This window comes from Stenella coeruleoalba (genome assembly GCF_951394435.1).
Source record: "Stenella coeruleoalba genome assembly, chromosome: 8".
NCBI lineage: Eukaryota > Metazoa > Chordata > Mammalia > Artiodactyla > Delphinidae > Stenella > Stenella coeruleoalba.
In genome coordinates, this window is record NC_137154.1 from 78,893,478 (window position 1) to 78,912,764 (window position 19,287).

A 19,287-nucleotide genomic window follows, 5' to 3' on the forward strand; every position below is an offset into this window, starting at 1 on the left:
GTATGCGCCAAACCTGAAGCCTGCCTCTCAGGCCAAAGCTCCAGTACAAGCAAATAGGCTTCTTTCACAGAAAGATGTGGGGGTGTGTCATTATGTTGTCTGTGCAGAACCTTGGAGATAGTAGCCTGCCAAGAACTGTCTCTCCAATTGTTAGAGTCCCATGGGACCCAGGAATGCAAGCTCCCTTGGCCTCCAGAGCCATATGATCAAGGGATGGCCCCTTGGCTGTAGCTACAAAAATCAGGGCTCCAAAAGTATATAAAGCTCACTTCTGAGAGATACTGGTGCCCTGGAGCATGGCAGAGAGAGAGTGAGAACATGTTGCCTGCTGGCTGTAGGGAGGCAGAGGGGGAACATAAAGATGGCACCCACCAGAAAAAGAAAAAAAAATAAGAAAGGTGGCACCCACTGGCTAGAGCAAGGCTGAGGGAGGGTGCAAATATGGTGCCTGATGCCTGGAGTGAGGCAGAGCATGTGCGGAAAGATGGCACCCACTAGAAAAGGAAAAAACAATGATGGCACCTGTTGGCTAGCAGACGGAGAGTGCAGAGATGGTGTCCGCTAGCCTATGTACCCAGAGAGTGTTCCAGCAAGTTCTTAGACATGTGTATTAGATTAGATGCCTGCCTCTCAGGCCAATGCTTTAATCTACCCAAGTGAAGCTCTTACACTTAAAGTCTGAGCTCCATCGGCTGCCCTGGGGCAGGTGAGTCCCAGCATAGGAACCCTTTTTGAGCTGTTTCTCAGAAGAGTACACTCTTGTGGATATCGTTGTTGTGAGCCCAGTTGATTTGCAAAGCTAGATATTTTGGGAGCTTGTTACTCAGGTGCAGGTCTTTAAAGTTGGGGTGCCTAGTATGGGGTCAAACCCTTCATTCCTCAAGCAGAGGTCTGGCTTTTGAGTTTCCTCCTAACTTTGGGTCACTGTTCCAGGGGTGGGTTTTATGGCAAGACTATCCCAGCCTCTCCCACCTGCTTTGATGTGGTTTTCTTCTCTTTTGCCCAGTGTGTGGTAATTGTTCAGCCAGCCTGTAGGTATTTCTCAGAGGAAATTGTTCCTTCTTTAGCTGTAGACTTGGTGTGTCTATAGGAGGAAGTGAGTTTGGGATCTTCCTGTGTCATTGTCTTGAACCAGAACTCTATATTTCTTAATGGAAGTATAATGGCTGATCCAAGGATATAAACTTATGAAATTTTTTTTGGCATTATCAAATTGCCTTCTAAAAGGTTTTTATTACCAGTTATTATTCCTACACACAGAGTAATTAAGGTATCTTCTTTGCATCCTTGTCAACTCTGGATTTTATCACTGTTTTTAATTTTGTAGTTTATAAATATCTTATTTTTCTTTTTTCTACTTACTTTTATTAAGGTTTTTTATTTTTACCTTCCCCCTTACTTGCCATATTTGTCTATTTGTCATATTTGTCTATTTTCTTTGCACTTTAAAGAATAAGTTTTGCTTTTAGAATAAGTCTATGTTAATTAATGTTTTAATATTTTCTTTTTTAATCATTGATTTATTTTTTGATCTCTATATTACTTAATTTGCATTGTTCATTTTTTATCTTAAACTGGAACTCCCTACCCAATAAATAATTGCCCATCCCTCATCCCCCCCATCCCCTGGGAACTACCATTCTGATTTCTGTCTCTATGAATCTGACTACTCTTGGTACCTCATATAAGTGGAGTCATATAAGTGTTTGTCCTCTGCTTATTCACTTAGCATAATGTTTTCAAAGTTCATGCATGATGTCAATGTGTGATTTAAAGTGCCCATTCTGTCCCCCTTCCTCCCTGAAACTCTTTGCCCCCCTCCCGCCCCGCCAAGTTCAGGAATCCACAGTGCTCTCTTAGGAGTTGGCCCTTGTGTCTCTCTTCTCTCTTCATTCCTGTGGAGAAGGGCTTTTCCTAGAGACTCTGCCATCCTCATTCGCTTAGTGATTCATCTCAGAGCCAGAGACAAATGAAATGGAATTTCATTCCCAGCAAGGCTGGTCCTAAAGTCTGTGCTCATAAACTTGCTTTACAGTAATCTGTATACTTTGAATTTTTGTGCTCTGCCCACTCTGTTTCTCCCACCTATGCCAGAAGCATTGCTCCAGTGGACCAAGGGGCCCAAGCCTGAGGGACGGCCCCAGGATGTTCTGTGCCTGTGTGGTGGTTGGAGTGGTGACAGCAAGGGGGTACAGTTTAAGCATGGAATTACATTTTTATTACTTGATTGCTGCTGCTGCTGTTACCAAGGGAGTAAGGGGGCTCCTGGTACAGCTGCTTCTGACTGCAGTTCATGCTTTACTATCTATCCCTAGGAGGGAGTTTGAAACAATAAAAGGGCAGTTGAGGAGGTAGAGAGCGGCAGCACCTGTACCACCCTGCCACCAGACTTAGCAAGTCTGAATGTAGCTTTAATCTTTTTTATTTTCTAGTGAATAAATTATATGTTCTTATTTTATTTTCAGTGATACATTATACTTACTGATGAGATTTAAATCCTTTTGTCATATTTTAATAATGTAATTAGAGAAGGATATGGTAAGCATTTCAGTACCAAGATGATTTAATGTACAGTATCAGTGAAGTTTAGTGAGCATTACTTCTTTTTCGCAGAAAAGTTTAAAAATATAATAAAGTAAATGTTTAAAGTGACTGATAATCCCAGAGAGTTACTTCTTTTATGTCACTTTACCTTTTAAAAGTATATTTAAGGTAGGCTAAAGCCAGCACTTCCCTGCACTAGGAGAGGGGTTGTAGGCTTACCATCCCAACATTTTAGTACCCAACTGGAATTTTTCATTGCCTATCTTGAGTAATACTTTTCTATTGTGAAAAGTTGAAATTATTTTTAAAAAATGCTATAGTTTATAATTCTTAAGACTTTTTGTTTTCTTTTAACATCTTTATTGGAGTAGAATTGTTTTACAATGGTGTGTTAGTTTCTGTTTTATAACAAAATGAATCAGCTATACATATACATATATCCCCATATCTCCTCCTCTTGCATCTCCCTCTCACCCTCCCTATCCCCCACCCCAGGTGGTCACAAAGCACCGAGCTGATCTCCCTGTGCTATGTGGCTGCTTCCCACTACGTATCTGTTTCACATCTGGTAGTATATAAGAGTCCATGCCACTCTCTCACTTCATCCCAGCTTACGCTTCCCCTTGCCCGTGTCCTTAAGTCCATTCTCTATGCCTGCATCTTTATTTCTGTCCTGCCCCTAGGCTCTTCAGAAACATTTTTTTTTTTTTTAGATTCCATATATATGTGTTAGCATATGGTATTTGTTTTTGTCTGACTTACTTCACTCTATATGACAGATTCTAGGTCCATCCATCTCACTACAAGTAACTCAATTTCGTTTCTTTTTATGGCTAAGTAATATTCCATTGTCTATATGGCCACATCTTCATTATCCATGCATCTGTCTATGGACACATAGGCTGCTTCCATCTCCTGGCTATTGTAAATAGAGCTGCAATGAACATTGTGGTACATGACTCTTTTTTTTTTTTTTTTTTTTTGTGAGGGAGAGAGAAAGTTTTATTGTCTAAAGCCACTAAGATTTAGGATTTGTTACAGCAGCTAACACTACTTGCCTTAACTAACAGAGATAATGTGTGTTTTTTTTTTTTTTACATCTTTATTGGAGTATAATTGCTTTAGAATGGTGTGTTAGTTTCTGCTTTATAACAAAGTGAATCAGTTATACATATGTTCCCATATCTCCTCCCTCTTGCGTCTCCCTCCCTCTCACCCTCCCTATCCCACCCCTCTAGGTGGCCACAAAGCACCGAGCTGATCTCCCTGTGCTATGCGGCTGCTTCCCACTAGCTGTCTATTTTACGTTTGATAGCGTATATATGTCCATGCCACTCTCTCGCTTTGTCACAGCTTACCTTTCCCCCTTCCCATTTCCTCAAGTCCATTCTCTAGTAGGTCTGTGTCTTTATTCCTGTCTTACCCCTAGGTTCTTCATGACATTTTTTTTTTCTTAAATTCCATATATATGTGTTAGCATACGGTATTTCTCTTTCTCTTTCTGACTTACTTCACTCTGTATGACAGACTCTAGGTCCATCCACCTCATTACAAATAGCTCAATTTCGTTTCTTTTTATGGCTGAGTAATAGTCCATTGTATATACGTGCCACATCTTCTTTATCCATTCATCCGATGATGGACGCTTAGGTTGTTTCCATCTCCAGGCTATTGTAAATAGAGCTGCAATGAACATTTTGGTACATGACTCTTATTGAATTATGGTTTTCTCAGGGTATATGCCCAGTAGTAGGATTGCTGGGTCATATGGTAGTTCTATTTGTAGTTTTTTAAGGAACCTCCATACTGTTCTCCATAGTGCCTGTACCAGTTCACATTCCCACCAGCAGTGCAAGAGTGTTCCTTTTCTCCACACCCTCTCCAGCATTTATTGCTTCTAGATTTTTTGATGATGGCCATTCTGACTGGTGTGAGATGATATCTCATTGTAGTTTTGATTTGCATTTCTCTAATCATTAATGATGTTGAGCATTCTTTCATGTGTTTGTTGGCAGTCTGTATATCTTCTTTGGAGAAATGTCTATTTAGGTCTTCTGACCATTTTTGGATTGTTTTTTTTTTTTGTTTTTATATTAAGCTGCATGAGCTGCTTGTAAATTTTGGAGGTTAATCCTTTGTCAGTTGCTTCATTTGCAAATATTTTCTCCCATTCTGAGGGTTGTCTTTTCATCTTGTTTATGGTTTCCTTTGCTGTTACAAAAGCTTTTCAGGTTCATTAGGTCCGATTTGTTTATTTTTGTTTTTATTTCCATTTCTCTAGGAGGTGGGTCATAAAGGATCTTGCTGTGATTTATTTCATACAGTGTTCTGCCTAAGGTTTCCTCTAAGAGTTTTATAGTGTCTGGCCTTATATTTAGATCTCTAATCCATTTTGAGTTTATTTTTGTGTATGGTGTTAGGGAGTGTTCTAGTTTCATTCTTTTACATGTAGCTGTCCAGTTTTCCCAGCACCATGTATTCAAGAGGCTGTCTTTTCTCCATTGTATATTCTTACCTCCTTTATCAAAATACGGTGACTATATGTGCGTGGGTTTATCTCTGGGCTTTCTATCCTGTTCCATTGATCTATATTTCTGTTTTTGTGCCAGTACCATACTGTCTTGATTGCTGTAGCTTTGTAGTATAGTCTAAAGACAGGGAGCCTGATTCCTCCAGCTTGGTTTTTCTTTCTCAAGATTGCTTCGGCTATTCGGGGTCTTTCGTGTTTCCATACAAATTGTGAAACCTTTTGTTCTAGTTCTGTGAATAATGCCATTGGTAGTTTGATAGGGATTGCATTGAATCTATAGATTGCTTTGGGTAGTAGAGTCATTTTCACAATATTGATTCTTCCAATCCAAGAACGTGTTATATCTCTCCATCTGTTTGTATCATCTTTAATTTCTTTCATCAGTGTCTTATAGTTTTCTGCATACAGGTCTTTTGTCTCCTTAGGTAGGTTTATTCCTAGGTATTTTATTTTTTCTGTTGCAGTGGCAAATGGGAGTGTTTTCTTGATTTCAGTTTCAGATTTTTCATCATTAGTGTATAGGAATACAAGAGATATCTGTGCATTAACTTTGTATCCTGCTACTTTGCTAAATTTGTTGATTAGCTCTAGTAGTTTTCTCGTAGCATCTTTAGAATTCTCTATATAGTATCATGTCATCTGCAAACATTGACAGTTTTACTTCTTCTTTTTTCCAAATTGGATTCATTTTATTTCTTTTTCTTCTCTGATCGCTGTGGCTAAAACTTCCAAAACTGTGTTGAATAATAGTGCTGAGAGTCGACAACCTTGTCTTGTTCCTGATCTTAGTGGTAATGGTTTCAGTTTTTCACCATTGAGAATGATGTTGGCTGTGGGTTTGTCATATATGGCCTTTATTATGTTGAGGTAAGTTCCCACTCTGCCTACTTTCTAGAGAGTTTTTATCGTAAATGGCTGTTGAATTTTGTTGAAAGCTTACTCTGCATCTATTGAGATGATCATATCGTTTTTTCTCCTTCAGTTTGTTAGTATGGTTTATCACATTGATTTGTGTATATTGAAGACTCCTTTCATTTCTGGGATAAACCCCACTTGATCATGGTGTATGATCCATTTAATGTGCTGTTGGATTCTGTTTGCTAATATTTTGTTGAGGATTTTTGCATCTATGTTCATTAGTGATATTGGCCTGTAGTTTTCTTTCTTTGTGACATCTTGGTCTAGTTTTGGTGTCAGGGTGATGGTGGCCTTGTAGAATGAGTTTGGGAGTGTTCCTCCATCTGCTATATTTTGGAGGAGTTTGAGAAGGATAGGTGTTAGCTCTTCTCTAAATGTTTGATAGAATTCGCCTGTGAAGCCATCTGGTCCTGGGCTTTTGTTTGCTGGAAGATTCTTTTTCACAGTCTCAATTTCAGTGCTTGTGAATGGTCTGTTTATATTTTCTGTTTCTTCCTGGTTCAGTGTTGGAAGGTTGTGCTTTTCTAAGAATTTGTCCATTTCTTCCAGGTTTTCCATTATATTGGCATATAGTTGCTTGTAGTAATCTGTCATGATCCTCTGTGTTTCTGCCGTGTCAGTTGTTACTTCTCCTTTTTCATGTCTAATTCTGTTGATTTGAGTCTACCCCCTTTTTTCTTGATGAGTCTGTCTAATGGTTTATCAATTTTGTTTATCTTCTCAAAGAGCATGCTTTTAGTGTTATTGATCTTTGCTATTGTTTCCTTTGTTTCTGTTTATTATTATTTCTGATCTGATCTTTATGATTTCTTTACTTCTGTGGAGTTTTTTTTTCTTCTTTCTCTAATTGCTTTAGATGTAAGGTTATGTTGTTTATTTGAGATGTTTCTTGTTTCTTGAGGTAGGATTGTATTGCTATAATCTTCCCTCTTAGAACTGCTTTTGCTTCATCCCACAGGTTTTGGGTGGTTGTGCTTTCATTGTCATTTGTTTCTAGGTATTTTTTAAATTTCCTCTTTGATTTCTTTAGTGATCTCTTGGTTATTAAGTAGTGTATTGTTTAGCCTCCATGTGTTTGTATTTTTTACAGATTTTTTCTGTAATTGATATCTAGTCTCATAGCGTTGTGGTCAGAAAAGATACTTGATACTATTTCAATTTTCTTAAATTTATCAAGGCTTGATTTGTGACCCAAGATATCATCTATCTTGGAGAATGTTCCATGAGCACTTGAGAAGAAAGTGTATTCTGTTGTTTTAGATGGAATGTCCTATAAATACCAATTAAGTCCATCTTGTTTAGTGTATCATTTAAAGCTTTTGTTTCCTTATTTAATTTCATTTTGGATGATCTGTCCATTGGCGATAGCAGTGTGTTAAAGTCCCCTCCTCTGGGGATTTTCCCTTTTATAGCTGTTACCATTTGCCTCATGTATTGAGGTGCTCCTATGTTGGATGCATAAATATTTACAGTTGTTATATCTTTTTCTTAGATTGATCCCTTGATAATTATGTAGTGTCCTTCTTTGTCTCTTGTAATAGTCATTATTTTAAAGTCTATTTTATCTGATATGAGAATTGCTACTCCAGCTTTCTTTTGATTTGCATTTGCATGGAATATCTTTTTTCATCCCCTCACTTTCAGTATGTTTGTGTCCGTAGGTCTGAAGTGGGTCTCTTGTAGACAGCACATATGCGGGTCTTGTTTTTGTTTCCATTCAGCCAGTCTGTGTCTTTTGGTTGGAGCATTTAATCCTTTTACATTTAAGGTAATTATTGATATGTATGTTCCTGTTACCATTTTCTTAATTGTTTTGGGTGTGCCATTGTAGTTCTTTTTCTTCTCTTGTGTTCCCTGCCTAGAGAATTTCCTTTAGCATTTGTTTTAAAGCTGTTTTGGTGATGCTGTGTTCTCTTAGCTTTTGCTTGTCTGTAGAGGTTTTAATTTCTCCATCAAATCTGAATGAGATCCTTGCTGTGTAGAGTAGTCTCGTTTGTAAGTTCTTCCCTTTCATTGCTTTAAAAATGTCTTGCTACTCCCTTCTGACTTGCAGAGTTTTTGCTGAAGGATCAGCTGTTAACCTTATGGAGATTCCCTTGTATGTTATTTCTTGTTTTTCCCTTGCTGCTTTTAATATTTTTTCTTTGTGTTTAATTTTTGATAGTTTGATTAATATGTGTCTTGGTGTGTTTCTCCTTGTATTTTTCCTGTATGGGACTCTCTGTGCTTCCTGAACTTGACCTTTTCCTATCCCATATTAGGGAAATTTTCAACTATAATCACTTCAAATATTTTCTCAGTCCCTTTCTTTTTCTCTTTTTCTTCTTTGCGACCCCAGTAATTCAAATGCGGGTGCAATTAATATTGTCCTGTAGGTCTCTAAGACTGTCCTCAATTCTTTTCATTCTTTTTTCTTTATTCTTTATTCTGCTCTATGGTAGTTATTTCCACTATTTTATCTTCCAGGTCACTTATCCGTTCTTCTGCCTCAGTAATTCTGCTATTGATCTATTCTAGAGAATTTTTAATTTCATTTATTGTGTTGTTCATCATTGTTTGTTTGTTCTTTAGTTCTTCTAGGTCCTTGTTAAATGTTTCTTGTATTTTCTTCATTCTATTTCCAAGATTCTGGATCATCTTTACTATCATTACTCTGAATTCTTTTTCAGGCCTATTTCTTCTTCATCTGTTTGGTCTAGTGGGATTTTACCTTGCTCTTTCACCTGCTATGTGTTTCTCTGTCTTCGCATTTTGCTTAACTTACTGTGTTTGGGGTCTCCTTTTCGCAGGCTGCAGGTTCATAGTTCCTGTTGTTTTTGGTGTCTTCCTCCAGTGGCTAAGGTTGGTTCAGTGGGTTGTGTAGGCTTCCTGGTGGAGGAGACTAGTGCCTGTGTTCGGTGGATGAGACTGGATCTTGTCTTTCTGCTGGGCAAAACCGCATCTGGTGGTGTGTTTTGGCATGTCTGTGACCTTTTTATGATTTTAGGCAGCTTTCTGCTAATGGGTGGGGTTGTATTCCTGTCTTGCTAGTTGTTTGGTGTAGGTGTCAAGCACTGTAGGTTGCTGGTCGTTGAGATGGTGATCTCTGGGAGAGCTTTTGCCGTTTGATATTACATGGAGCCAGGAGGTCTCTGGTAGACCAGCGTCTTGAACTCGGCTCTCCCACCTCAGAGGCACAGGCCTGACACCCGGCTGGAGCACTAATACCCTGTCAGTCACATGGCTCAGAAGAAAAGGGAGAAAAAAAGAAAGAAAGAAAGAAAATATAAAATAATAAAATAGCATAAAGTTATTAGAATAAAATATAATTATTAAAAAAGTTAAAAAGTTGTAAAAAAAAAAAGAGAGAAAAAAGGAAAAAAAGAAAGAAAGAAAGAAAAGAGCAACCAAACCAAAAACAATTCTACCAATCAGAACAAGTGCTAAAAGCTATGCTAAAAAATAAAAAAAAAATGGACAGACAGAACCCTAGGACAAATGGTAAAAGCAAAGCTATACAGGCAAAAGTCACACAAAGAAGCATGTACATATACACTCACAAAAAGAGGAAAAGGAAAAAAAAAAAAATATATATATATATAAAAAGGAATAGAGCAACCAAATCAATAAACAAATCTACCAATGATAATAAACTCTAAATACTAAACAAATATAAAGCATGACGTTGCAACAGCCTGTGGCCCGCCGTTTGTTCTCCTGGGGATGTTGTCCCTGCATCACGTGACCCTGGCAGTGGTGGGCTGCACAGGCTCTGGAGAGGGGAGGTGTGGATAGTGACCTGTGCTTGCACACAGGTTTCTTGGTGGGTGCAGCAGCAGCGTTTGCATTTCATGCCTGTCTGTGGTGTCCACGCTGATAGCCGTGGCTTTTGCACATCTCTGGAGCTTGTTTAGGCGGTGCTCTGAATCCCTTCTCTTCACGCACCCCGAAACAATGGTCTCTTGCCTCTTAGGCAGGTCCATACTTTTTCTTGGACACCCTCCTGGCTAGCTGTAGTGCACTAGCCCCATTCAGGCTGTGTTCACGCAGCCAACCCCAGTCCTCTCCCTGGGATCTGACCTCCGAAGCCCGAGCCTCAGCTCCCAGCCCCGACCCGTCCCAGCGGGTGAGCAGACAAACCTCTCAGCCTGGTGAGTTCTGGTCGGCACCGATCCCCTGTGCGGGAATCTTTCCGCTTTGCCCTCTGCACCCTTATTGCTGCATGGCTCCAAAGCTTCCCCACTAGCACCCCCCCCCCCTCTCTGCCAGTGAAGGGGCTTTGTAGTGTGTGGAAACTTTTCCTCCTTCACAGCTCCTTCCCAGAGGTGCAGGTCCTGTCCCTATTGTTTTTGTCTCTGTTTTTTTTTTTTTTTTTCTTTTGCCTTATGCAGGTACATGGGGAGTTTTTTGACTTTTGGGAAGTCTGAGGTCTTCTGCCAGCATTCAGTAGGTGTTCTGTAGGAGTTGTTCCACATATAGTTTTATTTCTGATGTATTTGTGTGGAGGAAAGTGATTTCCACATCTTACTCCTCTGCCATCTTGAAGGTCTCTTAAGACATGTTTTTAATTGATAATGGAATATCTGTTTTGTAAAATTTGTATTTCTATAGGAGTGATATTAAATCTATTCATCTTGAATTCAGCATTCCATAGAGTTTCAGTGGTGAATAAAAATTCAGAAAGCACATTAATTGTAAAACTGAGGTGCATTTCTCAAGATTTAACACTCTAACCTTACTTAGGATGGAACCAATTTTATATTTTAGTGAAAGGTTTTCGGTTTTTAGCAGTCAGCGTTACGTTAAACTGACTGCCAGAGCTTCTCTAATGCTGGTTTTGCTGTTGTGTTAGTGAGAGCAGTATGACAACAATAGACTCTTGAAATAGAGAGAGAATTATTAGTATTCACATCACATTGAACTGAAAGCATCTTGACCTGGAACAGAAAAATGATTGACTTGTTTTATATCAGAAAATTTAGACTTTTAATGAACTAAACCAAATGGGGAAAATTGTCTAGTACTTTCAGTTTAGATTATTAGCTATATCATTCTTTTTATTCATGAGTTCAAAAGTGTTTATTTCAGTAACGTAAGTACCTTAGACAATGATAGGATAAGTAGCACATTTGGTTTCCCCAAACTTATGATGATTATAGTAAACCTATGTACAAGTTAGTACCTTTACATATCATTTCTTCATCACAGTTTATTGTTTCAAATAGATACAAAATAATGGAATTTGTTAGCGTATTAAATAATTTCCAACTATATTGGGCGAGTACAGAAACGGGTTAAAGAAAATGTTGTGAGACCATATGATTCTTATTGTTTCCCCTTATGGAAGTATTGTCTAAAAGATTTGAAATGGTATAGGAAGAATGTCTGGTTATGTATAAATAGAAGTTTTTCATGCAAAGTCCTTCTAAGCTTTATGCCTATGCAGCTCACCTTGCCTCTTTCTTCAAATGAATTTGCTAGTTGATTGATTAAAATTCAGATGAATATTATGTTTTACAAATAAAATAATTATAGCATCTCATGATTGTATTTATCTTACATCTCATTTAATTTGAATTATGGTATTTTTCCTATCAAAATGTGTTTTCTTATAATAAAAACATGGAAGTTCTCTGGTTGGGTGTTTAGAAATTTTATAAACTGTGGTTATTAAAATGAATCTTGGTAATTTAGATAATTTTCTTCTGCTTTGATAACTTTGAAACTTTTAGTATTGTATCTAACCCTTTAGAGTTTCTGGAAGTATAGGTAAATGTGCATGGAATTCTTTTTTAAAATGTATGATTTAGCTTCAAGCACAAGTGTGAGTGCCTAAGTTCTATCCTATATCAACTTCTTTGAGATTAAAACAAGATTTTTCTTCATATGGTAACATATACTTAGACTTTTCATTAAACATATTTGAAAGCAATGAATATTATAGGGTAGAAAAAATGAATGAATTATAGTTTCTACTGCTTCTTAGTCTCTGAGATTTGTGGGATTTATGGAATATTTTTGAAATAAATTTCCTTTCCAATATTACGTACTATATCTTTTTACTGTAAAGCAGATAGTTACTATCTGTCGCCTTTTAAGACTTACAGTGTTCTAGGCACTAAGTGCTTTAACACATTGTTAATTAATTCCCACAACAATTCTATTATATAAAGGAAGAAGCCGATATTTAGAGCTTTAACCTTTCTCTAGGTTACTCAGATGTAGTCGGTGTTGGAGCTAGAATTCAAACCCATTTTGCATGATGCCAAATACGTCTTGGTAATAGAATATGGTTAAAACAAACCATTACGTTTGGAAATGTGAACTTCTTATCAGGTATAAAGTTGACTTTAAGATTCTCTCATATTGTATTAATCCTTCTCTAATAGTCTCACTCTTTTTGAATTTTTACTAGAGTATGATGTGTGTGTGATGGCATGGTATGGAATATGTGGCTGACATATACCATCCAGTGGTCTACTGTCTCTTACTGCTTTTCTTCATTCAGCTAGTTAATTATGTAGATAATCAGCTGAAATTTTGTTTATTATGTTCTCTTGATATTAAATTATTTTGTAACAGAACCCAAGCATACTGAAATAAATTGAACTTAAAAGACCCAAATTTTCCAACTCATAAGCTCGGAAGATCAAGGATATTATAGGTCCAAAATGTTTTCTAAACTCTGGTTATTGACAGGTTTTTTTTGAAACAAATATTCAGATAATCCTTAAGCTTAATTAGTTCATTCTTGATTTTACCTCAGGGTAATTGGGAATGTGTCCTCTGTCTCTCAGTAAACTATAATTTTATGTTTATTCTTGAATTATCATTGTTCCTCATTATAAAATCATTGTTAAATTCTTATGGCTAAAGGAATTCATTGGTACAGCTAGGCAACCAGACAGCTACCATAAACAGCTTTCTTCTGCCATCTCCCAGTTGGAAAATCATAGAAGATGATCCTGGTTTGCCTGGCTTAGGTCATATGGCATCCCTTGTACCATTATCTGTGGCACGATATATTGAGATTGGGCCAACTTGATTATAGGCTTATCCCTAAGGTCAGGATGTCTTCTGGGACTAGAAAACAAAGAAAAGGATGACCACCATTACCCATTTATTGACTACATAATATGTGCCTATTTTTTGCCAACATTTTAGAGCTTGGCTCAGTAATAATCAATAAAATAGTTCATTGACTCCAGTGGATAATCTGGGGCTCAGAGAGTTGTAGAGCCTTCTCTTCTCTCCACTAACACTAGAGACTACATTACTCTTCCTTAGTGCAAAGAAAGAAATGGCTAAATAAATGTATAAAATGTATTAAAAGTGTGCATTATATGTGTGTAAAAAAGAATTAACTGTATTATTAAGTGATAAAGCCTTCAAAGTAATACATTTATTGTCTTGTTTATCTTAATCATTATTTCTTTACCTTAGCTGAGGGATGCTATTATAATCATTTACAATATTTGTTAGTGTGTAAAATAAGCAACTTACTGCCTTATACAGCTAGCTACTGTTCAATCCCAAACCTGAATTCCTTTTTTTAATATTCTCTTTTTTTATATTTACTTATTTATTTTTTGGATGCGTTGGGTCTTAATTGTGGCATGCAGGATCTTTCATTGTGGAGAGTGGGCTCTTCAGTGCAGTCAGTGCACAGGCTTCTCTCTAGTTGTGATGCACGGGCTCCAGAGTATGTGGGCTCAGTAGTTGTGGCACGCGGGCTTAGTTGCCTCACGGCATGTGGGATCTTAGTTCCCCGACCAGGAACTGAACCGGTGTCCAGTGCATTGCAAGACAGATTCTTAACCATTGGACCACCAACAAAGTCTCCAGCCAAACCTGAATTCTAACCTTCTAATTCCAAAGAATATTACACATCTCTCCCAATGATATGCCTTGCTTTTTATATATTTTAAGCCACATGGTAGCTATTTTATATACACTGTAGTTGGTTGTAACTGTTTTTCTCATACCTGAGTGATGGCCATCTGCTGCCAGTTTTTATGCTTTATTTTCAGTCATTGACTATGTTGTAGTTGTGAACATATGTTTGTTTTTTAGTTATTCACTTAATACATATTTATTGAGTACTTGCTATATATATATATATATATATTTATATGTATATATACACACACAAACATACCCAATATATACTTTTTTTTTTTTTTTTTTTGGTGGTACGTGGGCCCCTCTCACTGTTGTGGCCTCTCCCGTTGCGGAGCACACGCTCTGTTCGCGCAGGCTCAGCGGCCATGGCTCACAGGCCCAGCCGCTCCACGGCATGTGGGATCTTCCCGGACGGGGGCACGAAGCCGTGTCCCCTGCATCGGCAGGCGGACTCTCAACTACTGCGCCACCAGGGAAGCCCCCAATATATACTTTTATAAAATAAATTATTATTTTGTATTGTATTATTCAAGACACTGGATTTTTCCAACAGAGGGGTGGTTTTCTTGCAGGCAAAGAGATCACTTGCTGGTAGTATTTACAGGAGGATCTTTTTTTGTTGAGCATATCTTTTGCATATATTGTATTGTAATATCCTTATATTTATCTGTAGGTTTATAAGCATGCACAGATATAATATTATACGAATAAAGTATTATTTACAATATGGGAAAAGCTAAATAAAGTTTGAATTAGAACTTGGTAGGAAAGATGGTGCTTGAGCAGATGGTTTTGTTAGTAAACTGGTTGCTGTTTTTTTTTTTTTTTACGGAAATGATATAAGTTTATTTTAGAAAGTTTGCAAAATACACCTAAGAAAAAATAATGAAATAAAAATAACCTGTAATCTCAAAAATAAATCACTGATAAAAATTTTGATATCTATTTCTAATTTCTTTTGCAGATATATATCCATATCTGTTTATATAAACATATTTGTTTAAATAAACAGTATGAGCTATGCTATACACTTTGATTTGACTGTTATTCATGATAGACTTTTGAACATTTATTTCAGTTTTCCCTCCATTATAAAAAGCCTTGCGGGACTTCCCTGCTGGTCCAGTGGTTAAGGCTCCATGCTCCCAATGTAGGGGGCCTGGGTTTGATCCCTGGGCAGGGAACTAGATCCTACATGCATGCCGCAACTAAGAGTTCACATGCCGCAACTAAGAGTCCTCATGCCACAACCAAAGACCCCGCATGATGCAACGAAGATCTCGCATGCTACGCTGAAGATCCCACGTGCCACAGTGAAGATCCCATGTGCTGTGACTAAGACCTGGCACAGCCAAATAAATAAATAAACATTTTAAAAACCTTGCAATGAATATGCTTATTTCTTCTCTAGGAGTACATTTTTGATCCCCTGCATAAATTTCTAGAAGTGAAGTTTCTTGATTTAGGGGCATACAGAGTATTCAGGAGAATATAACATACTGACAAATCGAAGATTACTAATCCAAAAGGTTGATCTGGTTAGTAATGACTAATCTAAACCTCACAATCATATTTCAGCTAGTTAAATCTGTTTTTTTTTAATGAGATGCACATACTGATTAATCCTTAGCACTATCTCTAAAAGTGTTAGCACTCTCTCTGTACTCTCATCCCCAGCTTAGAAGAATTGTCATATGTAGATGATAAAAGTAGATTATTAGATGACAGAATACAGATTTTGTGAACCAAAATTTAAGGACTATGCTTTTCCAAAAACACAAATTTAGAAAAAGCAAGATAACATCTGTTATTCTTTTCAGGCTGATCAGTTGATGTTCGCTTTGCATTTCGTTCGAGGCATGCATCCTGAACTTTTTCAAGAAAATGTAAGTGGAAGGAAAGGAGAAAATTATTTAAAAAGTTGCATAGAAATCTGGTAATGGGCGGACTTATGGTTAGATTAGAAGTTACTTAAGGCTAGAAATTACATGTCAATCTATTTTTTACTTAGTTAGAAGTTTAGTGTAAGATGCTGATTTACAGTTCTACTCTCGTTTGGGTGAGCCCAGTATTCTGAAGCAATGGTAAGGCAGGGAAAGAACTCTAACTTACCATGCTACCTAGATTTTTCTGAACACAAGTCCACTTTTCCAGGGCACCAGAAAAGTCAGCCTTCTTATTTCCCTCGTCTAAGCAGTGGAACTGATGAATATAAAAAAGTTAAACAATATGGGTATGCCACTACATTATTTATTACCTCCACTGACTTGCTCAGAGTCAGCAGATGAAGCAAGAGGGTGGGCAGTTCTCAGAAGCCTTCTTTGAGCCTGTAGGTTTATGTTAATATTTTAATGTATAATTTATCTTTTTTTGTCTGTGACTTCATTTCTGGTCTACCATATAACCCCCTCTCAAACTTGAAAAGAATTTCCTTCAAGATAGAACTAAGTAATCCATCTCTGACCTGCTTCTAATATTAAAAAAATTATTTGTAAGTGATTTTTCTCATTATTATGCCATTATCATTAAAGTGAGCATTCAGTGGCCAGGGTGGCAGCAAACAGTATATATGGACAGTGCACTTTGACCTAGTAACCTTTAACTCTCTATGGTCAGATTGTAACTATGCTCTGGGTTCCCCTCGTTTGAATAGTTAAAAGAAGGCATACCATTCCATGTGACTGTTTTCTCTTTTTCTCTAACTCCACATGCTCTGGCTGACTTGTATAGTTTCTTCCAAATTTAACTTGACTCTTTTTATTTACACTATTTACTTTGATGCCTTTCCCTCCTCCTGTATGTTTTTCACCATGCTCAGTATGTTCTGCTGTATAAGACTTAATTTTCCCTAGTTTTCCCTCCTGGAGTATAAATAAATTATCATTGGGAAGGAGAACAGTTTTATTTGACTCGCATAAAGTAGTACTGATAATTTGTATTTTATTTATTTGTGACTGTATAACTTCAGTAGGAAGAATGAGTGGTCAGAGTGGGTGGAGGCAGGAAGTATGTTGCTTTGGTAATTTTTCCATATGGCTCTCAAATTTTAATATGTCCTGGCTTTATTTGCTGGCCAATGTGTAACAAATAATATGGTAGTGCCCATAATTATCTGAATGGGTAACCCAGAGTGAAGACATAGATTTTCTAAGAGCTCTAGATTCTGTAACACTTGATCAATTTTGATTCCATGGGTTTTTTTAAAAAAAAGGAATAATGGCAGTCTTCTCCCAATATGTTGGAAAAGATAAGTTAATGGTAGTACTTTTCTCTATTTTTCCCAATATACACAATTTTTAAACTTTGTATGCATCTTACTGCTTATCTATTAGTGAGGAGTAGTATATAATAGGAAAAATTAAAGGTAGTGACAAATGCTAATTGAATAAGACATTTAAATTTTTAGATGTTGAGACTCACATGTATAATGTAGTTCTATTTTTTTTTCCCTATTTTTCCCAATATACACAATTTTTAAACTTTGTATGCACCTTACTGCTTATCTATTAGTGAGGAGTAGTATATAATAGGAAAAATAAAAGGTAGTGACAAATGCTAATTGAATAAGACATTTAAATTTTTAGATGTTGAGACTCACATGTATAATGTAGTTCTATTTTTTTTTTTTTTTTTTTTTTTTTGCGGTACGCAGGCCTCTCACTGTTGTGGCCTCTCACATTGCGGAGCACAGGCTCCGGACGCGCAGGCTCAGTGGCCATGGCTCACGGGCCCAGCCGCTCCAGGGCATGTGGGATCTTCCTGGACTGGGGAATGAACCCGTGTCCCCTGCATCAGCAGGTGGACTCTCAACCACTGCGCCACCAGGGAAGCCCTGTAGTTCTATTTTTGTCTTAAAATTATTCTAGTAGATTTTGTTTTAATGTTTTATGTTGGTATGGTACATGAACTCATTCCTATGTTAATGTCGTAGAGTGGGAAGGTATGAAAGGAGTTTTATTTTTTTCCATGTTTTTAGAAAGCTAAATTGTAAGCTGTCTTATGGGGAAATTTAAAAAGATTTGTTAAATGGTTAGAATATTTTTTGTGTTTCTCATATTTTTATTTAATAGGAATGGGATACATTTACAGGTGTGGTTGTTGGAGACATGTTGCGGAAAGCTGTAAGTTAGAATAACAAAATTATTATTTCACTCTTAGTGAAAATAACTCTGGCTTTGATTTCATGAAATATAATTTGCTTGAGAGAAGTTTTAAATTACTGTTGAAATTATATTTTAATTAGAGGACTATATCTTTGCCTCTATTGCCCTAATAGAAAATGGACCTATATGTGTTTTTTTGTCCTTGAGGACATGTATTATTCTGAGAATATTAATTAAATATAAGAAATTAATATGGTTTCTTTTTTTCAGTGTATATATATTTGGTTCCAAGAACACTTTTGTAATTTGAAGAAGATCAAACCTCGTAACATAACTAGGAAAATTTTCTTATATAAGTAAAGTTAAAAATTACTTCATTTAACTTTTGACAACTTTATTCAAATTTAGCTTTTTCTCTAGTAATTTTCTATTTAAACATGTAATGGATAATATTATTCTTCAAAGCAACCTATCCAAACTGTAATGCGAAACCTAGATTATATCTGACATGCAAAATATAATTAAAAATAATATAATTCTATGGAAGTTTCTTATTACATTTGAGTTTTTCTGAAGTTTTACAAAAGATTAAGCCCTATGAAAATGAATGCAACATTTGTCTAAATGTTTACCAGTACCTGACGTTATGTAGAATTTTACCATATTGACTTGTAAAATAGATAAAAATTAAAGAATACATAGAATGAGTTTTTTTCAAAATAGTGTTCATAAAATTAGCTGGTCAATTTTTAATTTTTTTGAAGTCTGAGTTTTACCAGATATACTAAAGAAAATAATTGCTCTTATTAAAAAGGACTCTCAACAAAGAATACGTGATCAACTTCCGTCTTGGATTGATCAGGAAAGAAGCTGGGCAGTGGCAACATTAAAGGTATTCCTCTTCTACTATGAGAGATTTATTTTTTTTTAGTATTTGAGTTATTTCTGTTTATATTTTTATGTGCTACTTATTCATACTCAGTGTTGATATTTTTGTGAAAATGATGTAAAATCCCTGGATAAAAGAATATCCAAGAATTATTCTGATTAGTCCTTTAAACAATTTTAATAGAATGCAAAAAATCAATAATTATGAAAAATAGTGAGAATTTGAAGAGATTTCTGGATTATTGGGCAGGACCTCTGAACTATTTCATGAACTCCTAATGGCAAACTTAATAATAATCAACATGATACAGTTAAAATTGTTTGAACAATTGATCTACTGAGAGGTTACACTTGGAAAAGAATCTTAACTGTGTTAACCTAAAAATTATAATGATGGGGCTTCCCTGGTGGCGCAGTGGTTGA

General features: G+C 36.5%; 1 protein-coding gene across 1 annotated transcript in view; it reads left to right on the top strand.

Annotated features, from left to right (window-relative positions):
• Positions 1–19,287, top strand: part of DYNC2H1 (dynein cytoplasmic 2 heavy chain 1) — a 376,702-nt gene that overhangs the window by 194,119 nt on the left and 163,296 nt on the right. The window contains exons 71-73 of the mRNA XM_079929106.1: positions 15,694–15,759; positions 17,944–17,994; positions 18,791–18,868. Of these exons, the coding sequence (XP_079785232.1) occupies positions 15,694–15,759; positions 17,944–17,994; positions 18,791–18,868 (195 nt within the window). The remainder of the gene's footprint in view (positions 1–15,693; positions 15,760–17,943; positions 17,995–18,790; positions 18,869–19,287) is intronic.